Consider the following 16,029-nt stretch of genomic DNA (forward strand, 5'->3'; position numbering starts at 1 on the left):
TTTCATTGTCACTTGTTATTTTCGTAACTGAGTGACTCCGCGACCAATCGGTGGTGCCGTTACGACGGGGTTTCAAGCCAAGGTTCAGCATTTCAAAATAGAGTTTCAAGATGGTTTCAAGGTAGTTTTTTAGGCCAGGGTTAGGGTTTCACGTCAAGATTAGGGTTTCATTCTGTTAGGGTTTCAAATACAACTCCCAATCCAGGGTGGGACTTTCAAATTAGAGATTCTAAAAATATTTGCTTGTGGCAGCCCCATCGTTTAAACTCAACGATAAACACCTCGCTCGAAAGAAACCCAAGTCCCATTGAGGAGCAATACATGCCCCATGTGACTATCAAAGAAACTCGGTAGGATTTTCTCCAAACAAAACATCCCAATGCATTTGAAACCCACAAACACTCTCAGACAAAAACTGGTTCATTCCAAGGGTTCAATGACCTCTGCGGTGGAGAGACTACGCAGCCGCTGCACAGGCGCATGCCGCAGCATCGACGGGAGGCTTCTTCGGGTCCAGAATCTGCGTTTCATTTGGACCTCAAGAAGAACGGGCATTCCTTTGAGGACAGGACGACGACGTCCACATTCTGGACAGGGAGGACGAAATACGTCTCTAACCAGAGGAGGAGGTTTGAGACGCCGCCGAGCAGATGAAATCATTGGAACTTGAAGTGCAAAACGTTCAAATGTGCCAGAGTGGCTTGTTTTTGTTGCTCACGTACACGTTTAGATGCTATCAAAATGATTTCCTTTTTTTTGTCCTTGTGACATCGTTGCAATGACTTTGCACAACATGTCTTCACATCCTGAGTTGTGTCAAAAGCTAACAGATGCCACAGCGGCATCGCTCGGAATCAGAACAGCGCATGTTATTTTTTGCTTTCTTTTTTTGTTTTAAATATATATATATATTTTTTTTTTAAACGAAGTCTCCACAGATGGACCACATGCCTCACGGTGACGTTCAGATTTCATCCATCGGTCAGACCTTTTCGCTCACAGTTGTATTCATTTCACTGCCCTGTATCTTAGCCTTTCTCTGTTTTCTCGCAGTGGTGGTGAACATCATGTGGTGGATGGTGATGATCTCAGCCATCGGTTTGGGTAGGGCTAGTCAACTGGCCAGACGCTTGCGGGCCTTCGCTAATCGTTTGCGTGTGTCGTCACAGGCGCCACTCATTTGGGACTGTGCCCGTCGCAGCCCAGAATCCCCGTCTACCTTCTGGTTCTGGGCGTGTCCAGCCTGCTGGCTCTGTCCGTGACGTACTGCCGCTGCGTGTGCGACGACGGCGCGATGAGCACGCTCGCCACCGTCTGCATGGCCCTGCTGCACCTCTTCACGTTCTGCTGGTTCGTTGCAGGTGCGAGAACAATCTTGTGCCCCCCATCCCGTTTTCTATAGCGCTTGAAACCTCAGAAATACGAGGCAGCTAAGTGTTTATCCGTTCAGGCACCAGCTGGGTCTACGGCGCGTATCCGCCCAGCTACACGCCCGGGGAAGCCCGGTACTGCCACAAGACCACCTACAACTTCGCCTTCGTGGTCACCACCCTGATGTGGGCCGCCACCACGCTGTCGCTGTGCTGCTGCGCTTGCTTCCTGTCGCTGACCTGCTGCACGACCGTCACGGCGAGACGCAGGCTGACGCCCAGCCGCACCACCTCGTACGGAACCGCTCATCTTCTTCAAGAAGACACGGCAGCAGCAGCAGGTGGTGTCTGATCGCAACCCAAGTGTGGACTTTTTTTTTTTGGGGCCTTTTCACTCTTGACAGTATTTTTCCTTTAAATTGCTTCAGTTTGTTAATAAAAACAGTTTGTACTGTCATCTTAACTACATAAAGAAAGCATTTTTCCCCCCCCCCGTCTAATATAGAGTTTGTAGTACCTTTTTTTTTTTTTTTTTTTTTTGTCACTGAAAATGCCATAATTCTTGCAAAGAGCCATACATTGTAAAATTATTAAAATATAAAACAGAAAAGAATGATTGATAACATTTGATTAACGTTTCAAGCCCAGGCTGCAGTTTCAAAACAAAGGTTATGGTTGGACATGACTTCAAATTGACAGTGCAGAGAATGTACAATTGATTTAGGATTCAGTTACCGGTTTGTTCCGTAACATCCGTCGGAAAATCGGCAAAAAACTTGCTCGTTGTTTTCCAAAATAAAAGCAATCTTTGCAAATGTCTTATTTGGACAATCAGCCTACGTCAGACAATATTTATTGTTGAGAGGCAGAAATTCTTAGGATTTTGACAATTTCAAGTTCAACAAGGAATTGAAATGATTGTCAAATTTGATAATCAATACACCTGAGCTGCTCAGGAACCTTTTTTACAGTTTGCTTATTTGAAAAAAAAACCAAATAAATTACTTTTTTGTGTGTATTTTGGAAGGACCAGCAATAAAGTTTGACTTTTGTGCACCAGCATGTTTATTTAAAAAAAAAAAAGAAAAGAAAAACTCCACATCAAGATGTCTCTAGTTGAAAGTGAATGCACTTGTACTTTCCTGGGAAGCACGACGGCGTTTCACTAAACTGAGAGGAACACTAAATATTTGTTACATGAGCAGGAATACATACAAAGGAATCCATTTCCAACCCAGCGGTGTGTAAAACCCACCGGTGAGCGTTTGAAAGGTAACAGTTTACTTGAAAAAGGAGTCATGATTTTAAACAGGTGAGGAAATGTGCATTACAGTTTGTTTTTTTTAATATATGTACAGGCAGCTCCAGTCTCCTTGACGCCAAACTCTGCAACGGCGTGGCGCTCAGAAGCCGTATTTCGCCTGCGTCTGCCGGCGTGTCATCCTGTTCTCCGCCCAGCTGTTCTTCAGCTCCAGCTCGCGTTCCTTCGCCTGAAGAGAAGAAAAAGGCTTTTGACCACTGAGGATGGTAGTTTAGTGACCGTGTATATAAAGTGTGCCACAATTCGTTCACGGCGACCATTTTGGGATCTCTGAGCTGTTCGTGTCCGTCACCCTCTTGGTGGAAGAGGAAACACTGACCATATATGGCCATGTGGAAATACGGGTCGCCTCACCTGGTGGATGAGATACGTAATCTGGTGCTTGCGTCTCTGCTGTCCCGTGGGCATTCCTCCCCTTTTCTGCACGGAAAAACCGCGAGGTCACCAAAAGAGGACGCTATATGAATTCTTGTCGTGTTTCGGCGGGGTCGTACCTTACTGAAGGAGCTGCGGGTCTGCTTCTCCTCCGAAATGCTTTTGGTGATCCACTGCTGGTGGCCGCTCAGCTGGTCGTCGCCCTTAATCTCCAGGAACTTCACCTCTTCTTTGCCCCGGTTCCTTTTGCCCTGAAGCCGCATGAACTGCAGCACAGACGATGATTATCGAGCGTCGCACTTCGGCATCACTGGGGGCTGTTTGTTCCCCCCCCACCCCCCCATCTCTTATTTTTCTTAATCCTTTGTCGAAGTTAAAATCCATTTCCTGTTCGAAGGTTATCATCAACCCGCTTTTCCGTTACTTGTACCCTTCTGCTCCGCTTTGTGTATTGAATCATTTTTATTAAATAGCTAAAATAGTTGACATTTCTTACCGCTTCGTCATCAAACATGGCCGAGTTACCAGGTACTTCGTCCTCTGGCAAGCCGGGGCTCGGATCTTGGTAATACGCATCGTTATTATCGTACCCCTGTTGAATGAGATGATGTCACTGATGTCATTTATGTTACATTCTCAATCTGTGCAATTTTGACGTCTTTGTACCTCAGGATAAGACTCGGGTCCCGCCATGGGTTGTTGATACTGAGGATATTGGCCTCCCCACGCACCAGTTCCCTCGTGGCCTCCACCAAAGTCGAGGGGGGCGTCCGACTGGCCCAGCTCGTCGCCGGGCGGCGGAGGAGGAAGCGGCGGAGGAGGCGGCGGCGCGGGGAGCGGCTCCACCGCGGCGACGACAGGCTCGGCTTCGTAAATCGGAATGACGGCCGGGGGCGGCGGCTCAGGGCTCTCGCCCAACGAGAAGTAATTCTGCGGCGCGATGTCCTCCTCGTGCTCGTCCGTGGCTACGATCTGTCTGGCCAGTTGCCGCGCCGCCGACTTGGCTGCCGCTTTGATGGCGGAGGGGGACGCGCTGGGGCCCAGCATGCCCGGTGCGGGCGAGCCCGAATTGACTCCTTTGGGCTCCGGGCGCTTGGTGAGCGTGTGCGGGATTAAAGGTCTGTCGGTCACCTTCGCAGTCAGGTTTTTGGGTTGCGGCAGGAGCGAGGAGAGACCGCTACCTGTGCCCTGAAGCGAGAAAGGCAGGGAATTAGCTGGATGGTTGCGGTTTAATTCATTCAGGTATAGAATATAAAGTTTTTTAGCTTTTTGTCGTGGTATCGTTGCAGTACCGGTACAAAGACAGAGACGTTGGTCAGACCTGCACCACTTTGACCACCAACGCTGAAGAGACTTTCCTACCTGGGATTGGAGTTTCTTCTTTACTGGTTCGTCATCGTCAGAGTCCGACTAATAACAACAACAAACACAATCACGTTCCATCATTTGTTGATCAACGCCAGTGTGTCTGCCCGCGTGGCAACACTCACGTCGTGCTCCTCGATGTGCGGCACGGAAATCCTCACTGGCTCCGTGCGCTTCTTGGGCTCGGGCAGACCCGATAATAAACTCTTTTTGTCGTCACTGGCAGACGACCTTTTGGTGGCTGGCAGGAGGGAGAAGAGCCGCCCCGAGTCTTGTTTGCTCGACGCTCCTTCGCCGTCGCTGTCATCGCTGCTGCCATAGGCGACTAAAGACATGTTCGGCGGTATCGAGCGCCGCTATCCCGCATGGATACCACCGCTTTCCCCTCGAATCTTCCCAATCTAGAGCCTCATCGATGTGCAATAACGCGCTTCTGTCGTCGAATCAGAAGCGGCCGAAGCAAAGTATGCGAACTCTCGTTAGCTTAGGCCGCTAGCCGTCGCTAAAGGAATCCGCTAGCTTGGCCCTTCTGATTTAAATCGTCGAGTTATAATTCATCCTCGTTCGGATAGTACATTTACATCGACTTTAGATTAGTATTACGATAAATAAAGGAGCTCAGACTTCGCATCGGTTACATACAACACAGATTCAGTTTTCTTCTTCGTCTTGTTTATCGGCGATTAGTACGGATCGCTTTTCTCGTTCTCTGTCAGCATTGAATCAAACATTGACGCTACTGCCCCCTAACGGATGGCGTGTAAGCGGCAGTCACTGGTCAGTTCTTTTTTTGTGTGTGCTTTATTTAACACTTTAACATGACGGACACGGCAGCAGCCACGTTCCATAAAATGTAAATTAAATGTAACGATTTAATGTTAGTGTCAAATTCGTTTTAAAATCTATTTAAATTGAGGGAACATTGTTGAGACGTTTTGTGGATGAACATTTTAGCAATATACAAAATGAGATCCCTTGATAACCCATTTCTCCCTTTTTTTCGCCCTTAAAAAATATTTAACATGTAACATGAACAAAGACATGCTTCATGTTTAGTTGCAAACACGAAAACATTGAAAACAATCGCACCTCCTTTGCAAGTTTAGAATTACAAATAAATGGACAAAAAATATATAACAATAAGTAAACAAAATGGAATAAGATAAAACAAAAACATGTTGGAAAATACAAGGGGTATTTGTTAAAAAGCACCAATGTACGTATTTTTCTATTGTTTCCGTGTTTATAGCTACCAGTGCATAGTATGCAGCACTGTTACTGTATTGATGAATTAATAATCATCAGATTAAAAGTTACAAATATACGTTGTTTTTTATGCTTATCTATATCCCAAATATATTAGTGTGTGTACATGGGTGAATGAGATTATTAGCGGAGTTTGGAGGTTGCCGCTCCCTTGTCTCGGACACATTCAATATGGCGGACGCGCTTTACGTATCCCAGCAACGGCCCAACCCACTCAGGCTTTCTGTAGTGCGCATGCGCAATGAAAGGCTGCCTTCGAAGCAACGTGACTCGTGATTGGTCAAAAGACACGGTTAGCTGGTGGCCCTCACTCGCCAGCAGCCTCTAGTTTTTTTTTATTTTTACAACAACGACAATGTTCACTCGGTGATCATAGAAGCTAAAAAGCATCGCAGCTGAACATCATTCCTTCGCCATTTTGTATCATTTGACATTCGAAACCATGGAACAATCTGCCCCCAAAAGGTTTGTGACCGTGTGGCGGCTGTTTTTAGCGTGCTAGCTGAGTCGGTAGCTGCTGCTGTGCTCGTCGGTGATGCTAATTATAGTTAGCTTTGTCGGTCTTTTCACTATTTTTTTTCCCTGGTTATTTACGAAAAATAACAAGTAATAATGTGTAACTTTATCGTGTCACTTTAACTGCATAGCCCGCTCATTTAGCTTTTTGGTGCATACGCACTCCCGTAGAAAGTGGAACCAAAGCTTTGTTATCAGTGACTCATCATGCACTGTAATCTTATGAATTACTTTAAAATATATATATATTTTTTAAATTTCCAACACAATTTCCAAACAGCAAGCTGAAAAAGCTGAGTGAAGACAGCTTGACCAAACAACCAGAGGAAGTGTTCGATGTCCTGGAAAAACTTGGTGAAGGGTGAGTAAATTCTTTAGTTCCCCTTATCACAGGTTAAGGGGGACATATGACAGACAAATAAATGTTTAATGTTCGTATAAAAGTATTTCAGTCTTTGGGTAGCCTCATAATAATGTTATAATATTCAGGATTATGCCCGCTTATACATTTTGGAGGCGGCCACATTGAAAAAAAACAATGCATAGTATGTCTCCTTCAAAACATATTATGTATGTACTCATAATGTCATTATGTTTTGTGTGTGTATGTGCGTTTAGTTCCTATGGCAGCGTGTTCAAAGCCATCCACAAGGAGTCGGGACAGGTTGTGGCCATCAAGCAGGTTCCTGTGGAGTCTGATCTGCAAGAGATTATCAAGGAGATTTCTATCATGCAGCAGTGTGACAGGTAAACACAAAACAAAACCAAAACCGTATAATAAACCTTGCACTTTGTCCATGACCAAAGAAGCTGATCTGTTTTCTTGCCTCAAAGTCCCTATGTGGTAAAGTACTACGGCAGCTACTTCAAGAACACAGACCTTTGGATTGTCATGGAGTACTGCGGGGCGGGCTCCGTCTCTGACATCATCAGGCTGCGCAACAAAACGGTGGGTCCGCTCGTCGCAGCCATCAAATGTCGTACACCCTCTGTTCTCATGAGAAATAAATAGAAATGCAGTGGCATCTTGATTTATGAGTGATCTGATGAGTTTTTTGAGATGCGAGCCGTTGTTTGGCCGATTCTACGACTTGCGAACAGACATTTTGTAACGCAAGCTCTGAATGGTTGCCGTGAACTCAACACACTTCACAAGAAGCAGCGGTTTGGCAGAGAGTGAGGAATTCTTTAAAAAAGAGGCTTCAAGATGGTTTTTGTCTCTCCCAGATGAAGTTCACCATCAAATTAAATGTAGAACGTGAATTAAAAGTATGCTTAAAAGAAACACAAATTTGCCCTAGGAAATGCCGCTAGCTTAATGCTAACACAATGCAAACGCTAAAGACGTGCTACTGAAATTAGCATCGATATTGCGTTTATGTCTGCAATATGCTGCCCTCTGGTGGCCAAGGCGCAGACAGTAGAAGAAGCCGGCAATTCTTTACATGTTTTTAAATTATATTGTTACTCTGTTTATATAAAGTACAATACTATTGTGTGTTGTTTTTCTTTTTGAAAAAGTTTCAATAAAATGTTGTTGGGCGTTTTTTTATTTTTTTATTTTTTATTTTTAATACACAGACCTTTATAAAAAACTGTTCTTGTTTTTATTTTTATTTTCAGCTGACAGAGGACGAGATCGCCACCATTTTAAAGTCGACACTCAAGGGTCTGGAATACCTTCATTTCATGAGGAAGATTCACCGCGACATCAAGGCTGGGAACATTCTGCTTAACACGGAGGGACACGCCAAGCTGGCCGACTTTGGAGTGGCCGGACAGCTGACGGTAATAGCTGTGGGATGCTAAAGAAGATGCTAAACAAACCTCACACTGTATCAAATGTAAGTAAAGTCATCATTTTCCCTCCGAAGGACACCATGGCAAAGAGGAACACTGTGATCGGAACGCCTTTCTGGATGGCGCCGGAGGTGATCCAGGAGATCGGCTACAACTGCGTGGCCGACATCTGGTCGCTGGGCATCACGTCCATCGAGATGGCCGAGGGCAAGCCCCCCTACGCCGACATCCACCCCATGAGAGTGAGCCTGGATTATTTGGAGAACGGAACGACTCTCTATTATTTATTTATGTTTATTCTTCCTCCTCCGCCTGTCTCGTCGCTTCAGGCCATCTTCATGATCCCCACCAACCCTCCGCCGACATTCCGGAAACCGGAGCTGTGGTCGGACGACTTCACGGACTTTGTCAAGAAGTGTCTGGTAAAGAACCCGGAGCAGCGAGCCACTGCCACGCAACTCTTACAGGTGAATTACAAACAGCTCCGTGATTTAAAAAAAAAAAGAAGTAAAACCAATCACCCTTTGGAGACAGCTGACTAATTTCATGAATTTATGAACCCCACATCACCAGCATCCGTTCATCAGTCAGGCCAAGCCGGTCTCCATCTTGAGGGACCTTATCACCGAGGCCATGGAGATGAAGGCCAAGAGGCAGCAGGAGCAGCAGAGAGAGCTCGAAGAGGAGGAGGACAACTCTGTAAAACCAATACGCTGACTTATGGTCAAACAAACAAACAAAACAAAATGGCTGACTGTCTCTGTGGCGTCCCACAGGAGGATGAGACCGAGGTGGACTCTCACACCATGGTGAAGTCCGGCTCGGAGGGTGCGGGCACCATGCGCGCCACCGGCACCATGAGCGACGGCGCGCAGACCATGATCGAGCACAACACCATGCTGGAGTCCGACCTGGGCACCATGGTCATCAACAGCGACGACGAGGAGGAAGATGAGGAGCAGGGATCCATGAGGCGTGAGCGCACGCGACGACACGACTCCACCAAAACATTCACATTTTGACGACTGAAGGAATAGTGTAGTGGAAGTATGTCATGTAGAGTAGTCACTGCATCTTGCAGCAATAGAGGTCCACTAGTTTTCTGCCGAAACTGGCTGCAAAAAGAATTGAGAGGTAGTGAAACCGTACGTCGTGTTGTGTTGTCACCGAAATCTCGTGGCGGCCCAAAGCGTAGTGAAGCATTACAGACTTTGGACTTGTAATTTGGCTTTCTACCACATCCCGTTTAGTCAGCAGACTCCCAACATAACCTACAGTGATTTGTCCTCGTTCCCCAGGGCACGCCGCCCCGCAGCAGCCCATGCGTCCGTCCTTCATGGACTACTTTGACAAGCAGGACTCCAACAAGGCAGCCCAGCAGCAACAGAAGCAGCAGCAACATCAGCAGCACCAGCAGGAGAACTACAACCACAACCAGCCTCAGGAGAAGCCCGGCTACCACGTCCCGTCCAAGAACATCTTCCCCGACAACTGGAAGGTGCCACAGGACGGAGACTTTGACTTTGTGAGTAAACACTTGACGTCATCACCATGCTCGGCGCTACAGTAAACCACTGATCGCGGGACATTCCAGACCCACCCGCACCGGTATAGGTACATAGATCAAGGTAGCGCTGCACGCTTTACACTGGCCTTATTGTTTGTTCAGTTGAAGAATCTGGACTTCGAGGAGCTTCAGATGCGCCTGAGCGCTCTGGACCCCATGATGGAGCGCGAGATCGAGGAGCTGCGACAGCGCTACACGGCCAAACGCCAGCCCATCCTCGACGCCATGGACGCCAAGAAACGGCGGCAGCAGAACTTTTAAGCCCGGTGAAACGCACACATGTAAATATTACAAGTGGTATAGTTTGGGGAGGAAGCAACATTCGTGACCAAAGACGATCAGAAATTGGGTTGCCTTAAATGAGGGAGGGGGCAGGCCTTTTCCTCTCGGTGGCCGTTTTAGTTTGCATAAGTCCGCCTAAATTGATGAAGACCACACATTTCAGGACTAGTTGTTTTACGAATGATTCATTGTCAGTGTTACGTCGTCTTTTAAGATGGTCTTCGGTCTCGGTGCCTCAGAAAAGATTAGTCACACGAGCCTCGTTTACACGGACAATGGCCCCCCATCAGAGTCTTAACGGAACACTCAAAATGTAACAAAAGACCTGGCAGTCATCTGTAGTCCTTTGCCTTTTACGCAGGACTCAGCCGAGACGTGTTCTTGCCGCAATCGTTTGTTTTCACACTACCCCAGAGAAGATAAATGATCATTGTAGAACTGACACTCAAGAACGGAGAATTAAGCATTGTACATTTCAACTCCAAAAAGTGACAAACGTATGCTGCCTTAATGCTAACCTATAATGTGCAACGCCAAGAACGCGTCGATGGAAATTTGCATTCAGTCATTTTAAACTGCTACTTAAACACACACAGAGCAGCAACACATACAAACAGAACATACAACAAAGGAGAATGAAACATTGTATATTTAAACACCAATATAAAAAAAAAAGAAGCCCATGTCATTTCAAAGACGGTAGTCCTCTATCTTATGCTAACACATCATGCGAAACGCCATAGACAGGCTAACTTGTACGTCGCGGTAATTCTAAACCTTCGAACAACTGTTCAAAAATGTTCGAGTATGACCTCCGCATCAGTAGCTCTGAACACAACGCGGCGGAAGTTGAGCGTTTGGTGTTCAGTTTGCACACGCTTGTGCACACAGAGCGGCGTCCCGCCTCTGTTTACGGTTCTCATACGACCTCCAAAGCAGTAAGGAAGAGGCTTAACTATTTGCTACCATGTTCAGATTGTCCATTATTTTTCCTCCATTTGAAATTGCTTGGATGGCAACTGTGCTGTAATGTACTGAAGGAAGCCGACACTTGAACGCCACTCGTTGAGGACATTTTTTGTTTTAATTCGATTTTTTTGGAAACGAGCCTTTTGAGTGCAACAGCGTGAACCATTTGCAGGTTCCACGTGAATGTTAACACACTTAACAAACCTGTTACACTATTTAAATAATTATCGTCATACTACATTCATTCGGCTTGTGTCCAGACATTGGTCAAAAGTTTAGGAGGGGGTTTATTTTTGGGTTTTCTGGACCACATCTCACACTTTTTTTATTTATTGTTTCTCACATTTCTTTTAGTGACACTGGTTTGAATATAGAAGCTAAAAAAAAAAACATTTTGTTAACAACATACGTGTATGTAAGGACAGTTTAATAAAAAGTGTACAGTTACAGTGTGAGAAAAGCAGGTAGTATTACAGTGATTGTTTAACTGAAATCACTTTTTTCATTTCACCACTAAATCATGTTGATGCAGATCTGTACGTCTGAACCGATTAATTTATTACCTTTTCTTTGTTTCTTATAATCTTTTGTATAAAGTGCATGGAATAATAAAAGTTACTTTTAGTCAAGCACAGTTGCCCTGTATTATTTGTGTATGGTGTTTGAGGCAGGACATATTTTAGGCCTTGGAACTTTTACTTCACTACTGGACTGCAGGAACTATTTCTATTAGGACCTGATGCCCAACCCCATTATAAGGCATTTTATTTTTACATTAATATTTATTTCTTTTAATTTCTTTCACATTGAAATTATTTTTAAAATAATTTACTAAGTAACTTTATTTTATGTGAACATACTTTTTTATTTTTATTTTTTTACATGCAAATTCTTTATTTACGACAGTTATAAATTTAATTAATTTTGTATATGCATGTTTTTTGTTTACTACAGTTTTGTTTTTACATGCTTCTTTAAATTATGACTTTTTCCATTTAGTTTCATTTTAAAAATAATTTTGCGCTTTCATTTAACTGTTTTATGTGTGCATTTAAATTTAAAAAAAATTAGTTTTCCACATGCACATATATTTTCTTTTACATTTATTGCAATTTGCATTCTTTTCATTGCACATAATTGTTTTTAATAATGTTGCACATTGAATTTTGTTTTTACATGCACATTTCTTTTAAATTATTTTCTACATGTGTTCTTATATATTTAATTTCTTTTTCATAAGCTCCAAAAATATTTTCATGCACAATTGTCTTCTTACATTAATTTTATTGGTTGTATTTTTACATGCACATTGGTATTTATATATTTTTTTATTTCTAATTGTAAAAAATCATGCATAATTAAATATTTTTTTGGGGTATTTATTTCAGTTTTTTAGATGATTTTTGTGTGTGTGTGTCATCCAAGCGCGCAGCCACTGGTCATCTTTTATTTATTTTTGAAAGCCTGACCTCAAACGAATGTGGCCAATTAGAGGCGTGCGAGATGGGCAATTTTACGGTGCCAAATGAAAAGACGCTGCCGGAATGGCGGCTGTAATTGCACGCAGTCTGCTTTTAACAGCCCTATGGGTGATTATGGGATGCCTCGGCCAATTCTGGCATGGCAGCAGACGGGGGGCCGGGGAGAGTGGGGGGCGGGGGGGGGGGGGGGGCTGCACTGTCAATCATAAAGCAAAGGAGAGTCCATCTTTGTGAGGAGTTTATTGTAAGGAAGGAAACAGACTTGACTTTTGATAATGTATCATAATAGTCTCCATTTTGACATTTTTTTTTGCTGCATTTTCAAAGATTATTTTTAAAAGAATGCTTTTTTTAATATATATTTTTAATAAAACCCTACGACTTATCTAATAAAACATCAAATTTAAAATTTGTATTTAAAAAAAACTGAGAATATTATTGTTGATTTTCAGGGTTTCTATTGTTTTACAGACATTTTTTGTCTCTAATTTCTAAATGTATTTCAATTAGATTATTTGTAGTACTAGTAGTACTAAAATAAAAAATATTACATTTCACTCGAATAAAAGGTTTATTTTAATTACTCGTACTCCTAGTGTTTAAATAAAAATATTGAATTACAGTGTATATTTAAATCATTACAAATAACATTTTATTAAAATAAAAACTAAAAAATAAATTGCTGCTATATATATATATATATATATATATATATGTTTGTTTGTTTTGTTTTTTTTGTCGTGTTGAAATCTGAAATTCAAAGCTACAGTAAATACTTTTTGCCTATTGTTGCTGTCCGTTAAAGTTATTTTAAATCCAAATAATTCCTTACACGGTCAAACTGTTGCCATGGTTAAAAAAAATAATAATAATTTCCAAATTGTACAGGCCCATTGAGGGTTATTCCCTTAAGTCGTCCTCTTAGCCTAACATATCGCAAAGTTTCTCACACACACAATGTTCCCTGGGGTCTTGAGTGTAAATCAAGGCAGCATTCCTCTATTTGTCCACAGGCTTGTTAGGCAGGAAAGGGCGTCCATAAATCAGCAGACACTTGCTGATGTTTATGCCCCGCGGCAAAGAGTTGAACAAGCGGTGAACGGGACCCTCGAGGCAATATCCTAAGTGGCCCTTCATCCCCGTCTGGAGGAAGATTGTGAAGAAGATGGACAAAGAAGAGACTTGCTCTGCCGGCTGAAAAGAAGACGCTTCTTTTCTGCGTTCCTAATCAAACCTTAATCTGGCTCGGTCGCTCGGACTCTGAGCCCTTTGAGCTCTCCGCTTATTGGAGCTCTCCGTTACCATCCAATTGGCCGGTACGTATAGTGGATCTAAAAAGTCTACACACCCCTGTTCAAATGCCAAGTTTTGGTGATCTGCACAAGGCAACATCCTCAGTAATAAGGTGTGCACACTTGTGCTACCACATTATCTCAGTTGTTTATTTTTACTCGCACTCTCAGAGAGGTTTCTAATTTTGGAAAGAGCATTAACATATCTGGATGTCCCTTACCAAAGGACTTCTATTTGTGGGTTATGTGTGCGCGTTTCACAACTCATGTTGCACTACGCAAGAGTCACCACGAGATGGCGGCCGTGAGCCATCTTGTCGCTCTTCTCCACAGCTTTCCACCCAATGAGAAAGAGTTTCGTCGAAGAAAGGTTGCAAGAAGTTGAGGAACCATTGTCTCTGAGGCTCTTTCATTATGGAGCTGATTTATCCCACAAGTGTGCCTCCTGCCTGAGCCCCGCGGGTGGAGAAAGGGATACAAAAAGTAGAAGCCCCCCTCCGCCATCCCCCCCAATAATTCACAACAAGCGCTTAGGCCGCAGCGGCAAGCCTCTGACCCCTCGCGCTCAATGGCCATTGTGACAACAAACCGTGTGGATTTAACAGGCCTTAAGTGTCTGCTTTAAACCAAAATGGCCGACTTCCTGTGTCTTGTCAGGCATGGGTTACTCATAATAGACATTTTCATGTTGCTGAGTGAAACTTGGCTGCAGGGGGTACGTCCGACTGATCGGAGTCAATTTCTGGTAGTAATGTGACCGTTAGAATTGGACCCCCAAAAAAAAAAAAGAAACCAAAAACTTGCCACTTTTGCACCAAAATGTGCATTTTACATTGTTGGTCTTGGAGGCCTTTCTCGTGCGTCCTGTCATGATACGAAGCCGGCTGCGATGGGAATTATGGACACAGCTTTCGTATTGGCTCGCATTTGATTGCGCAGGTGTACCTAATGTTATGTCCCCGTAACATCTACCAGCGAATGCGTGACATCGCCAAGCAAGGGGATTAGCATGACCTGCTTTACAGCCCTACACAAACAATGGCTTCTTCTCCTTTTTTTTTTTTTTTTTTGTTACCCGACCACCCATCCGCTCGCCACCTCCACATTTAACACGCTTGCTTCCCTTTGGTTTTGCTTACAGTACTACTGTACTACTACCTACCAGGGCGAGCGAGGACCAAAATACTAAAGGATTAAAACCATGTGTCAGATCAAGCTTTGTACAACAGATGGTTGCTAGAGTATGTTTGCAAGCACCGTACACTGTCACTCGGGGGTCCAGGAATCTGCTTTTTGAAAGTATTATGACGCTAAAATCTGAATATGTTGCTGTAGATTTATGTTCGGCCCTTAACTATATTTGGGGTTAATTAGGTGAAGGAAATCAGCAAAATGAACATGAGTCAGCATGACTACGGTGCAATATCAGAATTGGGGCGAGACGTCTGCTTTTTGAAAATAGTATGATACTAATAGCAGGTGAAATGTCTTACTTTAGATTTACGGACGTGTGTTCACTAAATTTGGGGTTAATTGTTAAAGAACTAAAGCAAAAAAAAAAAAAAAAACATTAGCCAGTAGCCCTGTGCAATCGAACAATGCAATACCAGAGCTGCATCCGAAATGTACTGTTTTAATTAACACTGTCACAAAGATTTCAATTTCACTCTGTCATTGTTCTGATCTGCAGTTTCGAGTTATGTGGAAGAATATTTGTCACTCTGCTACCTTTATTTAGCCACACCAGTGAGGTGAAATATGAGGAATGCCTTTTTGTTGGGTGTAAACTATGAAAAAGGGTTGATTATTATTTTTATTTTTTTCAAATGTTACTTGTATTGAGATCTTATTCGTACTTACTTAATAGGAAAACTAAGTGTATCATATATGCCTCCTTTCTATATGTGAAACCTTGGACTATGCGATGTGATTGCAGTCATTGCAACGAGTGCTCTATAATATGGAACAGAACTCAAGTGTGGGAGCTTGTAGGCCTGCTTGTGTCATAGCTGTCTCTCTCTCTCTCTCGCTCTCTCTCTCTTTCTTTTCGCTCTTGTTTCTCAAGCTCTCTCGACCATCGAGTCAAGGCGGGAGTTTACAGGAACAGCGGGCCTTGTCACACCGGCGGAGTGACACAGGAATGTATTGTATGCGTGTTGGAAAGACAGGACAGCTGGGGCCGAAGTAGTGCGCCAAGTTGCCCGAAGCTGGACCGAGGTGACCCTGACATGTTACGGCGGGTGTTTAATAAAATCCACCGCGCTAAATGCTGATTTTTTTCCCGATAAGAGCGGGGGAATGATTTGGGGTTGTAAAAAACACAGTCGCATTCACGACCCGCGCAGGGATATTGAAGGTTGCCAGCGAGTGCTGCGGCCCGCTGAAAGCACACACAGTAAATTGAAGGCTAGGGACGCCTGGAAAA

At 43.8% G+C, this 16,029-nt stretch overlaps 3 protein-coding genes across 6 annotated transcripts; 2 read left to right on the plus strand and 1 right to left on the minus strand.

Annotated features, from left to right (window-relative positions):
• The first annotated feature begins 438 nt into the window (after positions 1 to 438).
• LOC133471315 (transmembrane protein 272-like) lies at positions 439 to 1,833 on the plus strand. 4 transcript variants are annotated; one of them, XM_061760776.1, is made up of 5 exons: positions 439 to 629; positions 930 to 981; positions 1,054 to 1,104; positions 1,170 to 1,361; positions 1,451 to 1,833. In XM_061760776.1, the coding sequence occupies exons 2-5, from the start codon at positions 939 to 941 to the stop codon at positions 1,720 to 1,722; spliced, it is 558 nt and encodes a 185-aa protein (XP_061616760.1). In that variant the 5' UTR covers positions 439 to 629; positions 930 to 938; the 3' UTR covers positions 1,723 to 1,833. The 4 variants fall into 4 exon arrangements, with proteins under 4 accessions (XP_061616760.1, XP_061616759.1, XP_061616758.1 ...); XM_061760775.1 differs by having other exon boundaries at positions 439 to 981; XM_061760774.1 differs by having other exon boundaries at positions 441 to 629; positions 930 to 1,104.
• Positions 1,834 to 2,411: 578 nt separating this feature from the next.
• On the minus strand, positions 2,412 to 5,146 carry prcc (proline rich mitotic checkpoint control factor). The gene is made up of 7 exons (XM_061760714.1): positions 4,557 to 5,146; positions 4,429 to 4,476; positions 3,733 to 4,254; positions 3,563 to 3,658; positions 3,186 to 3,332; positions 3,046 to 3,111; positions 2,412 to 2,860 (listed from the first exon to the last, which is right to left on the minus strand). Exons 1-7 carry the CDS (start codon positions 4,764 to 4,766, stop codon positions 2,774 to 2,776), a joined length of 1,176 nt encoding a protein of 391 aa, XP_061616698.1. The 5' UTR covers positions 4,767 to 5,146; the 3' UTR covers positions 2,412 to 2,773.
• Positions 5,147 to 5,964: 818 nt separating this feature from the next.
• Positions 5,965 to 11,461, plus strand: stk3 (serine/threonine kinase 3 (STE20 homolog, yeast)). The gene is made up of 11 exons (XM_061760663.1): positions 5,965 to 6,162; positions 6,494 to 6,574; positions 6,832 to 6,960; positions 7,048 to 7,162; positions 7,837 to 8,001; positions 8,088 to 8,255; positions 8,343 to 8,480; positions 8,587 to 8,712; positions 8,790 to 8,988; positions 9,312 to 9,538; positions 9,683 to 11,461. The coding sequence occupies exons 1-11, from the start codon at positions 6,140 to 6,142 to the stop codon at positions 9,839 to 9,841; spliced, it is 1,530 nt and encodes a 509-aa protein (XP_061616647.1). The 5' UTR covers positions 5,965 to 6,139; the 3' UTR covers positions 9,842 to 11,461.
• Positions 11,462 to 16,029: the final 4,568 nt, after the last annotated feature.

This window comes from Phyllopteryx taeniolatus, chromosome 21 (genome assembly GCF_024500385.1).
Source record: "Phyllopteryx taeniolatus isolate TA_2022b chromosome 21, UOR_Ptae_1.2, whole genome shotgun sequence".
NCBI classification, from domain to species: domain Eukaryota; kingdom Metazoa; phylum Chordata; class Actinopteri; order Syngnathiformes; family Syngnathidae; genus Phyllopteryx; species Phyllopteryx taeniolatus.